This window comes from Bidens hawaiensis, unplaced genomic scaffold, assembly GCF_021521415.1.
Source record: "Bidens hawaiensis isolate Kalapana, Puna unplaced genomic scaffold, B.hawaiensis_p1.1 tig00020749_1, whole genome shotgun sequence".
In the NCBI taxonomy this organism is placed as follows: Eukaryota; Viridiplantae; Streptophyta; class Magnoliopsida; order Asterales; family Asteraceae; genus Bidens; species Bidens hawaiensis.
Genome location: NW_027493186.1, coordinates 1 through 21,451, shown reverse-complemented (window position 1 = coordinate 21,451; position 21,451 = coordinate 1). Strand labels below are relative to the sequence as shown.

Sequence of the window (21,451 nt, the reverse complement as noted above, 5' to 3'; positions counted from 1 at the left end):
AAAATGTTATTGTTCATAGTTAAATTTGAAGAAACGTACTGGTAACCTCTATAATTTTTTAATGTTTTTTAAAGTGGTTGTGAGGGAAAGAGAGAAAAGATAATGATAAAAGTATAAAAGAAATATTATTTAACTAAAAATAAAAGAAAAAAGACAATGTTTTTAATGTAATTATAAAGATAAAGATGAAAAATGAACTAAGAATGCTCTAAGTTGTTAACCAATGGGCAATAACACGTCACAATGATTTCACACGCATATGTGAATTTGAAATAAGTAAACTCCTGTCCCTTCACTTTTCCAAATTGTACCCATGTATTTTTAGAACTATTAAAATAATATATTTTTTACTGTTATTTAAAAAACCATTGTTCACATCCTTATCACCTATAAGATTATGTATTTACAATGGTTATATAAATAGTTCTTACAACTATTTAAGTTTTATTCGAATATTACCTTTAGATCAACTAATTATAGATGGACGCTGGTTAATAAAAATTATAGTCACTCATTATCAAGTAGATAAAGATGCATTAACTAACTAATCTAAAAGCAAGTGTTATGGTGTTAATTAACCTAAGTATTAAAAAGACAAAAAAAAAAAAAAAGGTTGATTAGTTGAAATAGGGGTCGACCACACATATTGGTGGCCTCATGGCGTTAACAATATGGTGAGCGAGAGGGAAAATAAATGAAGCTAGAGGGCTTGCTATGGTTCTTGTGCCTAGGTGGATGCCAAGTGGGCAAAGTGCGCCCAATTTAGGGGCCATATGACACCTGGTCTTATAAGTACAAGCATGCATACACACATAGCTCGTGCGCAAAAGTTATTATTATTAAAAAGAAAACACACGTGATAAGTATACGTAGCAAATAAAGCTCAAGGTTAATGGCGTTACTAACCACGTATCTCTATATATGTTTTACGTAGCCCATGTTTCTTGTGTTCTCGTTATGTAAAGTGATCATGCAATCTTAAAACCTTTTTCAAGCCATAATAAAAATTCAAATGATGACGATATGGTGTAATGTTAGCATTACATGCTTGCAATATCTACCAATGTAGTCGAGTTGTGAAAACTATTAAAACCCTATATGAGCCATTGATCTACATGATCCAATGGTTGAGATTAAATTTACCAAATTAATCCATTTAATTGTTAATTTTAGTTTTATTTAAAGTATAAAAGGGTAATTAGGCAATTTACTAGTGGTTACTTTAGGCAATGTGTAGTGGTTTTAACTAGTTGTATAGTTAAAATGACACCTAGGCGTCAAGTAAGCAAACATTAATTCAATAAAAACTCTTTTAAATCAAATGTAGTGTTTTTAGCAAATTGCATTTATTACTCAATCATATTTTTATTTACTTAATATTTAATTATTTAATAAACACAATAATTTAAATAATAGAACCACAAACGAAAATACTAGAAAACAACAACAATAATAATTAATAATAACAATGATAACTAATGACCATACCTTCACAAAAAATGTGAATAATATCTCGGGCTTGGTTTAAAAAAGCGCGCATGAGGTGAGCCAAGGAGAGAGGCGTCCTCTTCGCTTTAGGCTAGTCAAGGCTAGCAATGTTCAAAAAGCGAGCCTGAGGCGAGCTTTTTAGGCAAAAAGTGACCTAAAGCGAAGGTGAGGCGCTCGCCTTTCGTACGCAAGTGGTTTTTAAGCATCTAAGTGTTGTACAAATGCTTTTTTAGGTCGTTTGTGTAGGTAGTTTATATATTAAATCATATATAATGCTTAAATATAGCTACATCATGACTCAAGATGTTAAAAACCCATAATATATACATATATAAAAATTATATAAATACGTTCGCCTCGAGTACAAAAAGCTCTCGCTTTTGCGCCTGGCGCTTCACACTTCTGTTTTAAACCCCGTCGCTTTTCTTCGCCTCTCGCTTTTTAAAACCAAGATCTCGGGACGTTTTTTATGATATCTTCAAAAACTCGTTACATGAATCTTACGAAGTTTCATACATTAGTTGACGGATTGCGAAAATACATTTTTGAGTAGAGCTAAATCCTAGCTTATGTCTAGTGTCTTTCTTTAATTGAAAATATAGAAACTTGCACTCTAAAACCACCGACAATTTTAAAAATAATCGGTAGCTCATACAAAAATGACGTCGGAACGTAACCTAATCATGGGAAGATCTTTCCATAAAATATTCTTGCACCAACCGGTTATGAACCTTCACGCGATCCCATTCTAGTGGTGGTCATTGTCTAAGTTGTTCCTCTATGTTATGTCTGGCCGTGCTCAACTAAAAGTTTTATCCCCACTCAAACAACTTCAATTATCACCATCTTATCCATCTTCCAAGAAGATAAATCACTAGGTAGTTGAAAGAAGTATGAAGAAATAGAGAGTGAATTATGAGAGAGTATGGTTTAACACTTAAAATTAATACGTGAAGGTTTATATATATTATAATTTTCTCTTTGATTTTAGGCAAAACTTTTTTCATTTAATGAATTTGCATTCAGAATGAAATGTATGGAATCTTCCAAGTTCATTAATGATTAATATTCAGGAATAACGCCGTTAAGGGCATGGCAGAAAAAGAGACTAGCGCCCAATTGTTATATAGCGTAATGGATTTTAACGGAAATTTTGAAGCTATATCACCGTTTAACGGAGGATTAATCTACCACTACATACATTCTTATGTCAACCATCAAATATGTCTATTTCTTTCTCATGTCTCATACGTTCTTTCTCTCCCCTAATTACTTTATGTTAGCCATCAGTCATTTCTGTATGTTTTTAAACATTTTATGAACATATGTTTTTTTGAACGTATGTTTTAAGAATATGTTACTTATGAATTAATTCACTTTTTTCCAATTAAAACATGTGTTTTCTCAACACATGTTTTTTGAACATGTGTTTTTCAAACAGTTTACATACGAATTAATTCAACATCTTCAATTAAACTTATGTTTTCTGAACATTTTACATACAATTTTCTTCAAGTACAACAAATCTGTAATATAATAAGAATACTAAAAATATAATATCCTTGAATTAAAAACAAAACAATTGTATTCTAAATCTATCTCACGAATAACCCTAAAATTGGATCCCCACCCATGCTTAGGACTGTAAACGAACCGAATGCCTTGTTCATGTTCGTTCATTAACAAAAGTAAAACAAGGTGTATGTGAGATTTAAGAGAGCAAGTACAGGGTAAAGGTAAGAATAGTATCTACGGATACAAATACGTAAGATAAATGTGCAAGACTAACCTGTGACTTGTAAAACTAGAACTCACTCAGCGTAGCTGACTTTTAGTATTCACGCAGGTGAGTAGAATGAAACAACTAGACACATGGCATCGACGAATAGAGACTGAAAACGGAAGAAGAAAGAGTCATGTGATGTTTTATATTTTGAATTTGAAAGACAATGTGTAATATTATTTGAAAGAGTTTAGACTTTTGTAACAGATGGTTGAAGTTTTTATTATTCCGCGTAAGTTTTAATTCACTATGATATTTAGAACTGTGCTTATAAGTAAATCCAACACCTAATGTAGGGCACCGGGATCAGGGCCTTATATTATTTAAATAAAAAAACGTAACAACAAAATAAATAAAATTTTAAATTGTTCAAATGATCAGATAGGGGTGTGTAAATACGTTAATTGAGCCTCGGATCTAGTCACAATACCGATACGTATGTTCATTGTTCCTCGGTTTAACGTCTAAACACCATTAGCGAATGGGTATACCTTAACGAATAGCCCTAGTCTTTAACGAATGAGCCTCATTCCCTAAACATGTTTAGCGAATGAGCCTTTATACATTAAATATAATGATTAAACTACCCATAGCCTATTGAACAGCTGCGGACACCAAATCCGTACACTTACAGAGTGTTCTTTGTGTTTGTTTTTCAGGTTTCGGGTTTTTCGGGTCGGGTTCTTCGGGTTTCAAAGTTTTAAATCTTAATCTGAAACCCAACCCGAATCTCTCACGGGTTTTTTGGGTTCAGGTAATTTGGGTTCGGATTTTTTGGATAGGGTTATCGGGTTTCGAGTATCCTAGAAAATGAAACAAAAAAACAAAAAAATTAAAAGACTTCAATGCTAAAATTAAAACAACATATTTTTCTTTGCTCGTAGCGCAAATAATCAAATAATAAACCTACATAACTTGATAAAGTCATAAAACAATTCAAAAGAAGAATAAAACTAAGTAACTAACTCGAATCATAATCGTCTTCAATCAGACATGATTTGGTTGTTCGATTACGGTTGCTATTAGTAATAAATAGAAAACATAAATTAACAATAAACAATCGATCCATTATAGTTGGAACAACAGTCGATTAGGCTCAAATTCTGATAAGTTTAGTGACTAAGACTATGCCTATTATACCTAAAAATATATTTAATCTCAATACTAAAAGTCTATTCGGGGTTTTTTGGGTTGACCCGAATCTTATAAATCAAACTCGAGAACCAACCCAAATTACTTCGGTTCGGGTTCAGGTTAGTCTTTTCTTGTTTTCGGGTTTTTCGGGTCGGTTTAGTTCGGGTTCGAGTACGGGTGTTTTCGAGTTGGGTTTCGAGTAAAAGTGACAGCGCTAGCCCTATGATCAGATCACGAATTCCAATGCATATAACTCACAATTTCATATTCAACTTGTTTAGGAAGTTTTAAATTGTACTTTTTTTTCTTTGTTATATATTTATATTCGTGATATTGTAAGTTATTAACCATTCTATAATTCACAATTTCCATGTTATTGTCGTGAGGATAAAGAAGTTCGATCACAATAAACATTAAACTAAAAAATAACTTTATACAATACTTAACGTACTGTGTAGGGCTGACACATATACATAGGATTTACACAGTAATGTTGGTTTTTTGTAGGCTTCCGGCATTAATTAGTGTAGGGCCTGACAACTTAGTGTAGGTTTAGTCTATTTGTGTATAATTATTGTAGTGTCACGGTTAAGTACACCTTGTGTAGCTATCACATAACTAAAGAAGTTCGATCACCATAAACACTAAACTAAAAAATAATCATACACAATACTTAACGTAGTGTGTAGGGCTGACACATATATATAGGGTTTATATAATAATATTGGTTTAACATTAGTGTAGGATCTGACAACTTAGTATAGGCTTAATCCAATCTTGTACGATCACTGTAGTATGACAGTGTAGTAAACTTTGTGTATCTATCACATAACTAATATCTGGTTTGTATATGGTTAAAATATAAAAATTTGTGTAGGATTACACCTAGTCATGTCGCAATTTATTTCATTATATAACACCTGTGTAGAAATATTTTATGGAAGGTGTGTGATACTTGAAAAGTTTAAAAGTGAATTATTACATTGACGATAATTTAGGGATGTTATTAAAAGATGCTTGTTTCAATTTCATTTTAAAATTTCATAATAAACTTTTACTCTTAAATCCGTTAAATGAAGCATCTCAGTATTACAAGTTTGCCATCTTTTATGTAGACCATTGTAACATTTCCAAAAATTTGGTCGAAATTTGATAAGTTAATAAAGATGAAGGACCAAAAATATTTTCAAGATAAGTAATGAAAAAATTAAGAAAAAGAAAATAAAAGTATCTTAGCCCTGCTTGCGGTGCGCACATATGATGTATATATGTGTGAACCCTCGGGTGGGCAAAAGTGAAATTGCACTAATTTTGACGTTATTTTACTAATCTCGTGAAAATAACGTTAAAAGTGACGGACGGTTAATCAGGCATCATGTAGTGGCGTTGATAGCTGAAAGATAAGGGTACATGCACCGATCAGCCGGTGTCCCGATGATTGAGTGCTATGTGCCTTATGTCCAAGGCTTGATGCAAAACTACTATCTAGCCGGGGGTCTCACCGGAAGCAGCCTCTCTATCCCTATGGGGTAGAGGTAAGGCTGCCTACATCTTACCCTCCTCAGACCCTACCATAGCTTTGCTATTTGTAGGCTATACTGAGTACGATGATGATGATGATGAAAATAAAAGTATCTTATGTTAAGAAATTTCATCCCACATGGAAGGAAGAAAGAAAATGAAAGCTCTTTATAAGGGAGAATTATGAAATGAAAATAGATCATGAGCTGCAGTAATATTTTTGAACAATGGAAGATAGATCAAGATGTGACGAGCTACCAAAGTATAGGGACTAAAAATGAAAATTCTGAATTTTTATTCCTTCGCACGACGCGAAGGAATTGGATTCAACTACTTCGCACTACGCGAAGTAGCGATGAAGTAACTGTGTCGTTAAACGACACGTGTCAACACGTCACAGGACACGTGTCACCACGTGGTGACACGTGGCAAACCTAGTTGCCAACTCACCAGACCTATGGGTCTACTTCGCGCGACGCGAAGGGATCCTTCGTGCTACGCGAAGAAACACTTTTTCTGCCTACAAATAGGTGACCATAGGATGAATTCTTATTCGTCCCAATCACACCCGATGTGCAAGAAGTAGAATCTCTGTCGGTTTAAAGAGAGGGACTGCTGCCCTAGACTCCCGAGCCACAACGTTGTGGCATCCTCCTCTTCTTGTTCGCCCGAAGCAATGTGGGTCGAAAGGATACTAGAGAGCATGCATTACTGGTGCTTTAAGCTTCAAAGATTTAAACTTGTCCATTAAATGTTAAAAATTAAAATTTTTTTATATAGAAAATGGTGGGATTAAGACAGGTTGATGATGCCCATCTAAATACATAGGGTGTGTCAAGTTAAAGTTCCTGCTTACAAGTCTTGCTATTTGGATGCAATGGTATAGAAGTATCATGATGTTTCGAGCTCTTCCTAATCAGATAGTTTCTTTGCGTCGGTCTGGCTCAAAGTGGTTTCCTGGTGAGGCCCATTTCGTATCCTTGAATTTGATCTGGCACAAAAATCAGATATGCATGTTGGGTTTTGTTAACTTTATTGTTTGGGACAACAATGAGAATGAGATAGTGGACTGGAGATGGCCCATCCCATTCCCATCCAAGTAAAGCAACGAATCTAGAGGCCTATTTTGGGTTTGGGAAAGACACTACAAATTTTGTGCTGACCAGAACTTACTTTATGGGATTTACTTTTGGTGTTGTGGGTCCCACCTTTTCATGTGTAATTTTAGAGTGGGTACCACTTGTATCATCAGTCCATTGGGCGGAACTTTAAAGGAGCGAGAAGGCTGGCCCTCCTGTTTTTGGGCTCAAAACTTTTAAATATATCTATATAGTTTCGATAATTATAACCCATATATTTTCAATATTTTTGAGCTCAGAAGTGGTTATATATGATTTTTGATAGCCAAACCAAGCTAACTAAAAGAGCTGGCTATTTTTTTTAGGATTTACGAGCTTTATTTGGTGAAAAAATACCGATTTTTATGCATAAAAACTTAATATTAATTTCTATTATTTTCGGCACCTCCTGTTTAAAAGTACATGTTCCGCCACTAATCGTCACCAACTACATGTTTAGTTCGATGGGTTTTGTTTGTAAAATAAACAATGACAGCATACCGAGTAGGACTAGGGATGAGCAAAAATCGGTATGGTACCGAACCAGTACCAAGGTTTTGAGTTTAAGGGCCCGGTACGGTACCGGTATTTCCCGAATTTTACCTTAAATACAGGTTCCGTCCTGGTACCAAAAATTTGCGATTTTCGGAATCGGGATTTTTGGTACCGGTACCGAGCTCATCCCTAAGTAGGACAATTACAGGGTCGGCCCAACAGTAGTGTTGGGCCAAGCTAGGGCTTAAGGCCCCCGACAAAATAAGGCCCACGTTTAAAATTAACTATTTTTATATATAGAGAAACGTTTACTAATAATGTGTAATTGATAAAAAAGACAATATTACATGCTGGCCTAGTGGTTTCCTGCATGTTTTTTAACTCCTAAAATTAAAGTTTTTCCAACTCCCACCCAAGTTCGACTCCTACTCACTTAAGTTGTATTTTTTTATTTTTTGTTGATTCTCCATATCATTTCTTATTTATTTTGTTTTCATTTTTCCCTAGCTATCTATCTTGAATTTGTATTATATACATCACGACATCACGTTATTTTCTAACTGATTATCCAAAGTATTATAGTTTCATATATGAAACACGATAACCCCTCGGTAAATTTTAAAATAAAAATTATAAATTTTACAATTTAGTTTATTTAACTCTTGGTAAGGGCCTCAAACGCCACTAGACAATTAGGTTTGGTGTTTTGAAAAACGTTTGCCTTGTGTCCTATTTTTGGTCTCCAAAGTGTGTTTTGGAGATAAAGTTTCAGGTTTCGGGGGTACCCCCCCCCCCCCCCCCCCTAACCAAAAGTTGTAAAAGTTTTTTAGTTTGCCCTTTACCCAAACAAAAAAAGACTTTTTTTTTTGTGATTCAACTAAGTTGAATACAATTTATACGACTTCAAACTTATATAATTTTATACTAAGTTGATAAACTTGCTAGATTGATAATATGTTATCATCATCATCATCGTACTCAGTAATTTTCACCAATAGCAAAGCTATGATAGGGTCTGAGGAGGGGTAAGATGTAGACAGCCTTACCTCTATCCCGTATTCAATATTATAACATACATGAATATATATGTTACAATATTCATATATTAAATTTTAAAGATATAATATATAACTTTCTATATTAGGAATATTGATATTTTACATTATAGTATTTCAAATGAACAATTGGACATATAAAACCAATCATTTCTTTCGAAATACGATTGCAAAGGTTTCCACATATAAAAATACTTAATATGAAAAAAGGACGAAAGATATTATTACACATGGCCATGTTAGTTGTCTCTCGTTTTGTGATCTACACGACCCTTCATTTAATAAAGGTAGGTCATAGTATATACCCATCCAAAACGTGCCATAGTTAGAAAAGAAAATTAAAAATAAAATTTTGTAGTGATATTGTGTAAACTTTAACAATTATAGTAGTTAGATAACTTAAATAAGTTGTGTATGATTTAGTCAAAATTATGCTTATAACTTATAACATCTCGTCGTGAACTTCCTTGGATTAGTTTGTCTTTCCTCGTTAAAGTAGCATTAATGTGAGAACTAGGGTGCAAACGAGCCGAGTCGAGCCCGAGCTTTGCACTACTCGAGCTCGGCTCGTTACACTTTTTTGAAGCTCGAGCTCGAGCTCGGCTCGATTCGAGCTTATGTTTATAGGCTCGGGCTCGGCTTGTATACAATAACTTAAAGCTTGGGATCGGCTCGATTGGCTCAGAAAGTTCCTTAAACAAGCCAAGGCTCGGATTGAGCTCGGTTTGAGAAGCTCGATTGCGCAGCGGAAAAAGAGTCTGTGCAATGATCAATAAAGATGGTGACGATTATATGATGAATCAAATCATGGCAGCGATTGAAGTGTTGAACAGACTATTTAATAAAAAATTACATAACCATTAAACTGAACCTGGAACAATTGACTTTGGTTTCTTTAAGTTAAAACTTGAAAAACACATCCCTCAAGAATATCTTTAAGATTGAAGTCGTCGATTCATTTACCTGGGTTGCAAAAGGGTTTTCAAATTACTAATACCTTTAGAAAATGAGGCCAGGAAATAGTTTTTTAATGGGCTAAAACCAATATTAACTAGATTGTAATGTACAAAACTAAAATTATTAATTGCCATATGGCAAGCTCGAAAAAGCTCGACGAGCTCAACGAGCTTCAAATACCAGGCTTGGGCTCGAGCTTGACAAATAAACGCGCCCTTTTTGAGGCTCGGGCTCGGTCTCGAGCTCGAAAGACTCGGCCCGTTCGAGCTTTTCATTGAGCTGAGCTCGAGTAGCTCACGAGCGGCTCGGCTCGTTTGCACCCCTAGTGAGAACATTTGAAGTCTACTATTAGTAGTAGATTCAGTTATTTTAATGGACGTCTATCTTCGAAAATGTTAGGTGCCACTCGAGTCATGGATGCCTACATAGCACTCGAATTTGAGTACCATTAGTTATGGGTGCCTAAATAATACATTACACATTAAATTTTGCTAGAACCCTCCATGCCTACCAGGGTCGTCTCTAAGAATTTATATATCTTGGCTAAGACGAAGTAAAAGACCCGTAGGCTCTAACAAGTCATATGCTAATTGTTTATTATTTATTTACTTTTTTTTTTTAAATTTAGTTTGGCCTAATACCTTAAGATCTATACCTATTTTATGTAGTAGTAGTAGTAATAATAATAATTTATATATATAATATATATATGTATATAAAATTTGACCTCGAGAATTAAATGCCCCGGCCGGTTGCCCAACACTCCGGCTTGCCCCATGCCCAAGCCGGCCATTGGTGCCTACTATGTCACCGTGGGTTTATTTGCGACGTAAATACGTAACGAACATAGGTTACAACTTACAGTATTTCCTGTATTTACCAATAATGACGCAAAAGTGTGATATATATAAGTAACAAATTTGATAAATCAAATGTAAATATATATTAAAGCACTGTTTGAAAAAAAAATTATATATATTACTACTCCAAACTCTTATGTTTTTGATTCTCGACCGCATGAGTTATTTATTTCCATCTTCATTTTTATACCTGTAATAGGCATTGGTATGTATCCCGATTTTGTTCTTTCACTATCAGTTGACAAGGTTGAAGGTATTCTATCTAATTATTTTGATAGATAGTTTTATTAAATAAAAAAACTCCTTTTTACGAGTTAATTGGCTAATGAAGAAAAAAAGAAGTATTTTTATTCTCTTAAATTTTAAATAAAGTAAAAATAAAATATGAATTTCAATTTTGACCCAATATACTTGGTCTTTGTGAGAACCGCGTGAATCACTATACTACTTGATTCACATGGTTCTCGCCGGTTGTGACAAGATTTTTTATATACACCGTATTGCATTCTGTTTGTATTCGTAATAGCTTTTTTTAATTTACCTAGAGGTTAACGTAAATGAACAATAACTATGTAATCCTATTCCTAGTAGATTGACCCCAAAATAGCATATCCAAATTATAAGAAAGCATAGAGTTGCCACAACTACGGAATTTGCTCCATGCAAATTTTGATTTGTTCGAGTGTGCAAATAAATTGCGAATATGATCCAAGTAATAAAGGCCATGTACGTTTTGAACATTTGTAAATAGTTAAAAAAAATATGCATGCCATGTTATTGTATCCAGATTGTATAAAAATATTATGTACATTTGAAAAAAAAATCATATATTGGTTTGTTCATCTTATGACACGTATGACTTGTATATCTCACGTATGACTTGTATATCTCGTTTTCTTGTTTGTCTTGATAACTCGTTAATCTTGATGGATAGCTTGAGCATTAAATACATAATAATGACTTTTAGCAAACTTTATTACGTGTTAAATATTTATGACATTATTAACGATGTTGTTCTAACATTTTTTGTTGCCCCGAAAGCATAAAAAAAGTTTGAAACAATAGTTTTTCTTGCTTGATGGATTTGCCTTTCTTTTTTTTTATATATGAAATTGAAAACCAAACTGAATCTAAATTTGGCTTTTAGATCACTTTTAAAGCACCTAAATTCGATTAGATTTGGTTTTTCAGTTTTGACTTCAAAACTTCACACCGGACTAAAACACTCCAAGTAATTGATAGTAGTTGCTGTTAACCTTGGAACTGGTTCACAAGTGATTCACAACAAGAAAAATTAGTCTGCAACTTGCAGATGCTTGTTGATTGAATAAGAAAGAAAAAAAGAAACACAATTAACCAACAAATGGTTTATGCTTTATTGATAAAAGACGAACTAAAAAACTCAATGAAACATCGATGCTGGGTATACATATATACCCATGTTCTTAATCCTATTCTATATCAAATACAAAATTTGAATCCGAAACAAATAGGATAAAAATAAAATAAGATTAACTTATTGGATAAGACAAACTTATCTATAATAATAAACGAATTATTATTATATTAAATCTCCTCCAAGCCACCCCATGAGATTTACCGAACCGCCCTTTATTCAAATATCGCTTCGTTTAATAGTTGCTTCGTTTGATAAAAGATGTTCTATATTGCATATAAATCTGCGTGATGGGAGAGGCTTTAAGTTTCAGAGTATGGGGTCATGAAAAGCGGATCAAGAAACTGATAATCGAAGAGAAGGTGCTAAATAATTACCAATGAATTTACATGTAATATTTGTGGGACAGGGGAGTACAACAAGGCGGGGTGGATGGTTCATGATTTCCATGCTGTTTTCTTTCTTTGGGTGAAACATAGAAACAAAAGGTCGAGCTTGGATTAGGAGAGTTGATGCAGGTTCAACTTTGTTATTTTCTATTGTAATTGTGGCTTGTGTTGTTTGTTTTCTCTATGTGTATCTGCTGATTCTTCTCTTGTTTGCGTTCTTTCTAGGTTCCTAGCTACTTGCTAGGATTCCTGTGTGTTCATTTTAATATGTATTTGCCTTTCAAAAAGAAAATTAATATTACGGATCATTACTAACATTTTGCTATATGTTTTAGTCAACTAAGTTGGTCCATAAACAATGAAGATACAAACAAAAATTATAAATTAGTTTTCTTTTGGGTATATAAAAGTCAGAACATGCAAGAATAAACAATTTAAAACATAGAAATAGATGAGTTAACGTATTTGTTAAATAAATCTTATTTAATCGTTTAAAGTATATTCCCTAGTTTAATGAACATATTAAATTATCAATGTAAGTCGATTATGTATCGAGCATACACATGTGTCACACGTAAGGGCACCATAGCACGTCATATCAATGCCACATCAAATTCTAAAAATTTTTCAAAACCTTTCTTCCATTAAACACAACAATTATTAATATTATGTCACTTATGTTTAAAAGCAACTAATCTTGCTTCATAATTAGACCAATTGACCAAACGCAATCGTCACCACCCGCACAGTGGGGTGGTGATTTGGCAACAATTGATGAGGAAAACATGACGCATAAGATAGAGAAGAAAGCTAGAAAGACATGGTGTGATGGAACAAGTGCGTCTATGCTCGCTTTGACTTAAGAGATCTTGAGCTCATGCTGATTTCAGCTCTTTCTTCTAAAGCCTGAGTTTGATTTGCGAGAAGTTAATTCAAGCTCAAACTTTGGGCTCTTTGTAAAAAGCTCGAATGATGTAGCTTGTGAGCCGGCTTGACTCGTTTGCAATCCTATGTCTAGCGTGGGGGGTGTGATAACACCGCCACTCATGTGTTGCGGGTGCGGAACAAGTGCTTGCTGCATATGGGCTAAGTGATAAATGATATTATTATTAGGCGTCACCACCAATACGTATTGGATTTTTGTGAGGTTTATAACAGGGACGGGGGATACATATAATAATGTGGTGAAAAATCAAAATGAAAGAAAAGGTGAATTTAATTTGGTGAGATAGATAAAGATTAAGTGGGTGTTATATGCTCAGAATCTCTCTTCTTTGAATTGGTAGATTGTGAGTCAAATTATTTATTTATTTATTTATTTTGTCAGGTAGATATATCATGGCACTGCTAATCATGTCAATTCATCATCTTCTTCTTCTTCTTCTTATTCTACTCACTTGTTGAATAGCAGAAACACCCAAATCATGAACGCTGCTGCTAAAACCCTAACTCCACACCACTACTACTCCTTGCACTTGTATTCGCGCATTCAACCGCAGCTCAAATCATCATCACCTAATCATTTTCCTCCGCTTCAGTTCCGAAGAAGAAGTCTGTTTATTACTAACACAAACACAGGAGGAGGAGGAGGAGGAGTTTATAAGAAGGACGACGGGAGTCTTACTAATGGTGATGATTCAGAGGTAGTTGCTGAGAGTCTGTGGGATCAATTGGTGGACATTTTGAAGTTTTCTGGACCGGCGACAGGGCTGTGGCTGTGTGGACCCTTGATGAGTTTGATTGATACTGCTGTCATCGGCCAGTCCAGTTCCCTTGAATTAGCCGCTTTAGGTATGTTCCTTTTCTTTTCTATCAATTAATTAATCAATATCCAAATCCCACCTACTGAATTCATTCTAAGGATTATGGACCTGATTGGGGTTTAATTATATAATAATTGCAGGACCGGGGACGGTGCTTTGTGATTATATGAGTTACGGATTCATGTTTCTTTCTGTAGCTACTTCTAATTTGGTGGCCACTTCACTAGCTAAGCAGGTTTATTTCATATGCCTATATTTATTATTCATTTCTGTTTCCAAAACTCTTTCTTTCTTTCTTTCTTTCGGTTTTTGGAAAGCCCTATTGTATTTTGTGTCAAGTTATGAATGAAACTGGTCGACAATGGCATCAGATTTGAAGTGGTTTATATTGTCAATTGTACAAGTAATATTAAAACTAGCTGTTACTAACCTTTGTTGAGTAATGGCAATATTATTATTGTTGTTTCATACTCTTATTTCCTCTTTTGTTGACCAGTGTTGAAGTATTTGACTAGTCAATTTGTGCAGGATAAATCTGAGGTCCAGAATCAGATATCAACTTTGCTTTTTGTTGGATTAGCATCTGGTATACTGATGCTTTTCTTTACAAAATTCCGGGGAGAATGGGCACTGACCGGTAATAAGAACTTGTTTTGATTTATTTTTCTTTGTATAACTATTCCTTTTCAACTAGACAATTGATACATATAAATTAAGACTTAGAGCATTAAGATGCTCTTGATCTTGAAGCACAAATAAAACCACGCCAATTTGAATTTGACCAGTGTCATTTAACAGCAAATCTGTCTATACATTTCAGCTTTTGCGGGAGCTCAGAATGCAGATATGTTATCAGCAGCAAACACATACATTCAGGTTCTTTGGAATCTGCAAACTCTTTTTGCATAGCAGTCGCTTGATACATATATATTTAAACTCAAATATTTCTATATTACATAATAACATGTATTCGTTATATGTTAATAGATTCGAGGCTTAGCGTGGCCTGCAGTTCTTGTTGGATGGGTTGCTCAAAGTGCAAGGTAAACATAACATGTTTTTTTGAGTAACTGATGTTTATTTTGGTAGAATCTTATAATAAAAAGTTATATTTCGTTTTTGAGCAGTCTTGGAATGAAGGATTCATGGGGACCTTTGAAGGCTTTGGCAGTTGCAAGTGTTATAAATGGCGTTGGTGATGTGGTCCTCTGCTTATTTTTAGACTATGGTATTGCTGGAGCAGCATGGGCAACAATGGCATCTCAGGTATGCTCAATAGAAATTGTTTCGTCATGCCAAGTTGATGTTTTATGTGTGTCACACTTTACACATATTGTAGGTGGTTGCAGGATTTATGATGATTGAATCTCTGAAAGATAAAGGGTATAATGGTTATTCCATTGCTGCTCCAACAGCTAATGAACTTTTACAGATTTTCCAGCTTGCTGCTCCAGTATTTATGATGATGATGTCAAAGGTTTTGATCTTTACGTATGATTGACTGTTTTTATTGTTGAAAATCAGGGAAGAAGGTTCTTATATTATGCTGTTTGTTGTTTTAGGTGGCATTCTATTCCCTACTTATATACTTTGCTACATCAATGGGCACTCATACCGTTGCTGCTCATCAGGTTAGTTTGACTGATTGACTCTTCCATCGTTTTTGGTTTGCAAATTTCAAGCTGCTACTGTTCCGATAGCTGCTTTAGACTCTAGTAAGGTTAAAATATACTATATGGTCAAATTAGGATTTGTTTGAGTTTGCCAAGTTTAATATTTGCAGGTTCTTGTTCAAGTATACACTATGTTCACTGTATTTGGTGAGCCTCTTTCTCAAACTGCACAATCGTTTATGCCAGAGCTTATATATGGTGCTAAACGAAGTCTATCAAAGGTTAGTGATGTTATTATGCAGTCATTTTAGCTTAATATTTTATAAATTGTATATAATAATATCACAAATGTGCTTGTGATTTGATGATGTCCAACAGGCAAGAACGCTGTTAAAGTCATTGGTGATAATTGGTGCATCTTGTGGTTTAATATTAGGTGTTGTTGGTACAATTATTCCCTGGTTATTTCCCAAAGTATTTTCCCCTGATCCTCTTGTCATAAAGGAGGTTAGCCCTGCCTTCCTTTTCATTATTTTTTTTTTTCATTTTTTTGTCACTATTTATTACATTATTAATCGCTTTAATAATACAGTTTTATGAAATAATTGAACTATTTATTTCTTGAAGTTTTACTGTTACCTTCTGTTAATGCAGATGCACAAAGTGCTACTTCCCTACTTTATTGCTTTGTCTGTGACTGCAAGTACTCATAGCCTTGAAGGAACATTGTTGGTATGCTTATATTACCTTGAAATTTATATTCTTAATGCTTGTTTATTTGAACATTAATCTTAGTATCTCTACGAATCAAGGAGTTACTTTTATAATGTAACATTTGAGTGTATAATATTACATATTCTTAAATCATTTTGTTGACCGTAGATGTATGGGACTTTGATGTATGCCTAGGTTTGGTTGTGTTGCAAAGTGTAGCAATTATTATTATTATTACTGTTACTGTTAATGTCATTGTTTAGTCTAATTTCTGTAAAGAAATGCAAATACTTACTGAGTTTTGACTTTTGCAGGCTGGACGTGATTTGAGATTCGTTAGTATATCAATGACCACAATCTTTACTTTTGGTGGTCTTCTCCTCATGGTAAGGAACCTGTTTTAATGGCCATCAAATATTCCAAAAATTAGAAAATATTATTGATCAAAATCAATTGTATTAATATCTTGTACTGCTCTCTTGCTTTCAGCTTTTTAGCAATTTAGGATATGGCTTGCCTGGCTGCTGGTGGACTTTAGCATTGTTCCAATGGGTAAACTTTTAACTTAAAACGACATATTAAGTAAATAACACTTGTATCTATTGCTTTAACTGTGATAAGGGTTCTATACTAATGCATTGAATTGGCCCGGTAACAATACGCATACATAATTGTTAAAATGTAAAACTCTTAACATCTTTTATTATCTGTGATTTACAGTCTCGGTTTACTGTTGCTCTGCTACGTCTCACCTCGCCAAATGGCGTCCTTTACTCTGAGGACATGACTCGTTATGAACTCCGGAAGGTCAGCGCAGCCTAGCATGAACCCTAATTGGTATTTTTGAATCCCATTAACATCAGGGATGATACAAGTTTGTCTTAGCGATAGCATTATAGTATATCATCTGCTTCAATCAAACATTCGAGGACTTGTTATTCTTTTTATATTCAAATCAAGTTTGAATAGCATGGAGCACTTGAAGGCTCAAAACATGTTGTACTCGCCCATTTAATGCAAGCTGGTAATTATTATTAATTTTTTTTACCAAGAATTTTATCATATTTAATCTAAAAGATGATATTTGTTAATTACTATTTAAACAATTTTACTGTCTTAGGGGCTGTTTGGTAGTTCTTAACAGTCATTATGAGGCTACCTCTTAATGTTTCATAACCTCTTAATGGTTAAGAGGTAGCTTTAAGTATGAATGGTTAAGAGGTAGCTTTACTGGTCACATTATGTCTTCCTTTTGTTGTTAAATAAAATAAATTGGTTTTTAAAAGCCCATTCATATTTGCACTCGCCTTTTATATATATTTACTGAGAATTATAATTTTCACAAGAATCAATGTATATCATTTATATTTGAGAAAATCAACATTTGATTGGTTTTGTCCATTAGAATCGGATCTTCGTAAAAGTGTCCATCCTGAATCCTGTCAGCATGCCGAGTTAATAATCATTATTCAACTAGATTTTCAACCAATCAGGTGTCAAAAACCCCGTTGAGAAGCCTGGACGCCCGGATATCCTAGTAATTTTTTAATACTTTCTCCGAGAACATGTGCACATGCATATAAGTTATATTCCAACTTTCAATATCATTTGTTATTGCACACGTTGAGACACGTGTATATAAGTTTATTTACTAATCACCACACACATATAATTATTATATAAATAATATACAACACACATTGATACACTGATTGATAAATAGTTAAAACAGATTAATACATCATATGAAAAGAAAAGTAGCAAAAGCGAAGAAAGTAAGTCGTTAGGATATTAATGCTATAAAATGGAAGATAGAAGAAGTAATTAGAACACAAATGGAATGAAGAAACAACGTAACAACCAACTCAAGGAGTTAGTCCAATGGGTTTATGAAGAAGCAACCGAACCATTAGGCTACCCATTCGGCTAAGAGACTAAAAGAATGATAGGTACGTAGGTCAGCACGGCGAATAAGTGAATAACAGAATGAAGGAATCATCTATGCAGAAAGAAGTGTGAGCGTGTGAGGTCGTGTTGAATGAATGAAGTTATTATCCGGTTTCTCATCTATTTCATTGTAGTCTTCCTGTATGCCCGTTAATCTCATGTCATAGATATCATTATACAGCACTGGCACTTTTCATTGAGCCTCCACACAGATGGCTGAGGGTAATAAATCTCAAATATTGATGATAGTGTGAAACACCTTCAGGATGATCAGAACATGTTCCGTCGTGATGCTGATTCACCTTCAGGAAAATTACATACACATTCATATACATGCCACTGTGAAAAGCAAAATAACCGACCGCCACTGAAACGATTAGCCTTCAAAATACTCGGTAGAGCTACAAAATTGATTGGTTTCAACTACAAAAGACTCTTGAAAATGTAGTTCAACTAATGATAGGCTATACATTTCAGCAGCACAGATCGACGCCTCAGCAGTTAAATGTCTAAGTTCTCTATCACCTTGATCCAGATTCAGATGCAAAACCACCTCCTCTTGAGCCAGCAAGACAAGGACATAACCGATGAACTGTAGTCTAGATTGGATGCAATTGCACTCCAATGATTTATGGAACAATTTCAAATGATTTGCTCCACACCATTCTGAAACCGAAGACTACCTCCTGCCAAGCCTGGACCACTCTTGAAAACATATTCCAGGACAACCAAGCTTCCTGTTCCATTTGCCTCGGACACAAGTTTGTCACTACCAAACTCGACAACTTATTGGTGGCAGTGATCTACCAACACTTTTTGGTAGTCGAGGTTTGACGCTATCAGTGTGTAGTCAACATGTTAGTTTATGCTTTCCCAGTTGTTATGCTAGTCTAGTGAATTAATAAAGCACAAAAGCTAGCTTAAGTTTGTGAAAGTATCATCAAAAGAGAACATAAAAACTTCATTAAGTTTTCTGGTAACCACATATTCAGATATGAACAATTCATAAATGATATATAATATGGCACGTCATTCTTTATCCCTTAATCCGATCATCGGTTCTATTTCGTCTAGCGTTAATTTGCATGATGTTTTATAAAAGAGAAAAAAAAACTAGAAACATGTGGTTTAATTTTATGAGAAAGCAAAGCAGAAGCATATTTCATTTGCTTTTTGTACTAATTCTGAAGGATGAAAAAAAAGATAAAAGGTTCTTTGATAAGCATAAAAGATACTAATTAAATAAATGTGGCTAGGACCAAGTAGGTTCAATCAGGCGTGAGGGTAGACATGCTCCCTTCCAAGCCCGTCAACTGCAATGTTTTTGCCATTAAACATGTGATACCTTTGTGTTTCGAGTGAATAGAACACTATCTTCCCATTCTTGGAATGCAATCGAGGAAAGTAGATCTTGTTCTCCATTCCAGACACTTTAGCTTCCATGCAGAGACACGTGCTACCACTGATGTAGATCATGTACTTTCCTAAACACTCTATTTTCTCCCACCCTTTTCTATAATTACGATTCAGAATGAACACCTCCACATATTCTCCAACCTCGCCTACTATGACTTGTACCATTGTTGATTAAGTTTCACTAGAAAATATTCTCCGCCACAACTTCTTGCACTTGGAATTCTATCCATGTAGTAGCCTTGTAATTTGAATAGATTTTTAAAAACATAAACCTCGCCCTTGTTACAAAGGACATAACCGCAGATGGTTGGAAAACAAAAGTCATTTGGAATGAGGCCGTAAAAATCCAAACTCATCGTCTGTTTCTGAGCTATAGAGTGGATGAGAACACGTGCACCATTGTCCATGTTTGTAAACCCAACCATCGTACAATCAGGGGAAGTAGGAGGTGCGGAGAAACACAAGCTATTTAAATGGACCAAATTTGGATGCTCGCGGATATCACCCGTGAAGGGTTAAAGAAAAATATAGAACGGGTGCATTGTAACAACAACCAACCAAACGCAGAACAAAGTATTTTATCACAACCGATTATTACCTGTGACCTTTTCATAAAGTACTTGTCACCAAACATCGGATCTGTAAAATTGATAACGTTGTGAGTCTTGTCCACCACCATAAGCCATGGTGAAGCTAATGAATACTTGTGCAATCTCCTTGATGTTGGTTTGATGCTCCATTGTATCAAAGGTGCTGCTGAATGGACATCTTTTGCATGTAGCACGAAAGTACGAGTATTCAACACCAATACAACGATCCATTATCCCCTCCAAAAGATGAAACGGAAGATTAAGCAAGTGTGATTTGTTCAATTCAACCTCATCATCCGTAGCTGATCTACATCTATCTTATCCTTCTTGTCCCTTTCTTTTCTATAACCAAATGTTAATTCAGAACCTTCCAACCTATACCAAATAAATATGATTTTAGGAAAAACTTTTTCCTTAAAACACTAAAACAAATAAATTGAAAGCAATACCTACCTGCATTCCCATGGTGACACATGGCTTGTTGGATAAGCCATAGAAGACACGGAAATGGTTTTATCTTCTACATTGTATGGAGTACATCATTTCACCCATTTTGTCACGAATGTGTATACAACCCCCTAACTCAGATGCAACCGCATGGTTGCAATAAACAATGTAATCACGGGCAAGATCTACAAAGAACACCGCGTCTTTGATATCTACCAGCTTTTCCCACCTCATACTAGTCATGACCCATTTAAACAAATGCACATCACCAAACGTCTTTTTCGCCCCTCCATTAAGAACTACTATAATGTAAAACAATTCTGTACCAGATCCTTTCAGTAATGGGATCGATATGGAAAATAATCGTTGAAAGGGGAAGGGCGTCTCCCAAGTAGCAAAAGTTTCATCATTACTTCTCCATCCTTCACTGTAATGTCAACTTGTATGACAAAATCACCTGCATTACACAAGGCATATACTTTTACCATTGCAAGAAGTTGGGTATTGTAAGAAACCATCGTACTGGCCAAATATTCCCTTGAGCTGCCTAGTCTATGGCATTCTTGTCCATCTTAATCTGTCTAGTTTCAAGCCTAGCTGACAAAAAACAAAGGTAGATTTTCCGGTTATTGTCAACAGTAGAACTGAAACGGGATCGTCAGGAGGGGCCGACAAACCAACATTGTCCAATAAGTTCAGTATCGCTTAAAGTCAAGGGGGGGGGGGGGGGGGGAGATTTATGATCTTAGAAGTCACCAGGTTCCA

General features: G+C 34.7%; 1 protein-coding gene across 1 annotated transcript; it reads left to right on the top strand.

Moving 5' to 3' along the window:
• Nucleotides 1-13,853: 13,853 nt before the first annotated feature.
• Nucleotides 13,854-17,323, top strand: LOC143561610 (protein DETOXIFICATION 46, chloroplastic-like). The gene is made up of 14 exons (XM_077049643.1): nt 13,854-13,987; nt 14,100-14,194; nt 14,488-14,596; nt 14,780-14,835; nt 14,947-15,002; nt 15,087-15,225; nt 15,299-15,436; nt 15,522-15,590; nt 15,743-15,853; nt 15,951-16,079; nt 16,227-16,304; nt 16,601-16,672; nt 16,776-16,838; nt 17,007-17,323. The coding sequence occupies exons 1-14, from the start codon at nt 13,927-13,929 to the stop codon at nt 17,106-17,108; spliced, it is 1,278 nt and encodes a 425-aa protein (XP_076905758.1). The 5' UTR covers nt 13,854-13,926; the 3' UTR covers nt 17,109-17,323.
• The last annotated feature ends 4,128 nt before the right edge of the window (nt 17,324-21,451 follow it).

Bases quoted from the DNA above. Each gene is read 5' to 3' on its own strand.
- LOC143561610 (XM_077049643.1), top strand. From the start codon at position 13,927: ATGAGTTTGATTGATACTGCTGTCATCGGCCAGTCCAGTTCCCTTGAA. The intron at 13,988-14,099 runs GTATGTTCCTTT...TAATAATTGCAG, and splicing joins CCTTGAATTAGCCGCTTTAG to GACCGGGGACGGTGCTTTGT. The intron at 14,195-14,487 runs GTTTATTTCATA...CAATTTGTGCAG, and splicing joins CCACTTCACTAGCTAAGCAG to GATAAATCTGAGGTCCAGAA.